General features: G+C 65.4%; 1 protein-coding gene across 1 annotated transcript in view; it reads left to right on the top strand.

Moving 5' to 3' along the window:
• Nucleotides 1-3: 3 nt before the first annotated feature.
• Nucleotides 4-861, top strand: part of FZD9 (frizzled class receptor 9) — a gene marked incomplete at its 5' end in the record, with an annotated part of 1,548 nt that continues 690 nt past the window's right edge. Inside the window, one exon of the mRNA XM_011976356.1 lies at nt 4-571. Coding sequence (XP_011831746.1) covers nt 4-571 — 568 coding nt within the window. The remainder of the gene's footprint in view (nt 572-861) is intronic.

An 861-nucleotide genomic window follows, 5' to 3' on the forward strand; every position in this document is an offset into this window, starting at 1 on the left:
GTGATCCAGGAGGGCCTGGAGAACACGGGGTGCACGCTGGTCTTCTTGCTCCTGTACTACTTCGGCATGGCCAGCTCGCTCTGGTGGGTGGTCCTGACGCTCACCTGGTTCCTGGCGGCCGGGAAGAAATGGGGCCACGAGGCCATCGAGGCCCACGGCAGCTACTTCCACATGGCTGCCTGGGGCCTGCCCGCGCTCAAGACCATCGTCATCCTGACCCTGCGCAAGGTGGCAGGGGATGAGCTGACCGGGCTCTGCTACGTGGCCAGCACGGATGCGGCGGCGCTCACGGGCTTCGTGCTGGTGCCCCTCTCCGGCTACCTGGTGCTGGGCAGTAGTTTCCTCCTGACCGGCTTCGTGGCCCTCTTCCACATCCGCAAGATCATGAAGACGGGCGGCACCAACACAGAGAAGCTGGAGAAGCTCATGGTCAAGATCGGAGTCTTCTCTATCCTCTACACGGTGCCCGCCACCTGTGTCATTGTTTGCTATGTCTACGAACGCCTCAACATGGACTTCTGGCGCCTTCGGGCCACAGAGCAACCATGCGCAGCGGCCGCGGGGCCCGGAGGCCGGAGGGACTGCTCGCTGCCAGGGGGCTCGGTGCCCACCGTGGCGGTCTTCATGCTCAAAATCTTTGTGCCGCGGCATCGGCTACAACCTGACCCGCATGCCCAACCTACTGGGCCACACGTCTCAGGGCGAGGCGGCCGCCGAGCTGGCGGAGTTCGCGCCGCTGGTGCAGTACGGCTGCCACAGCCACCTGCGCTTCTTCCTGTGCTCGCTCTACGCGCCCATGTGCACCGACCAGGTCTCGACGCCCATTCCCGCCTGCCGGCCCATGTGCGAGCAGGCGCGCCT

Source organism: Mandrillus leucophaeus, unplaced genomic scaffold (genome assembly GCF_000951045.1).
Source record: "Mandrillus leucophaeus isolate KB7577 unplaced genomic scaffold, Mleu.le_1.0 Scaffold164, whole genome shotgun sequence".
Taxonomy (NCBI): domain Eukaryota; kingdom Metazoa; phylum Chordata; class Mammalia; order Primates; family Cercopithecidae; genus Mandrillus; species Mandrillus leucophaeus.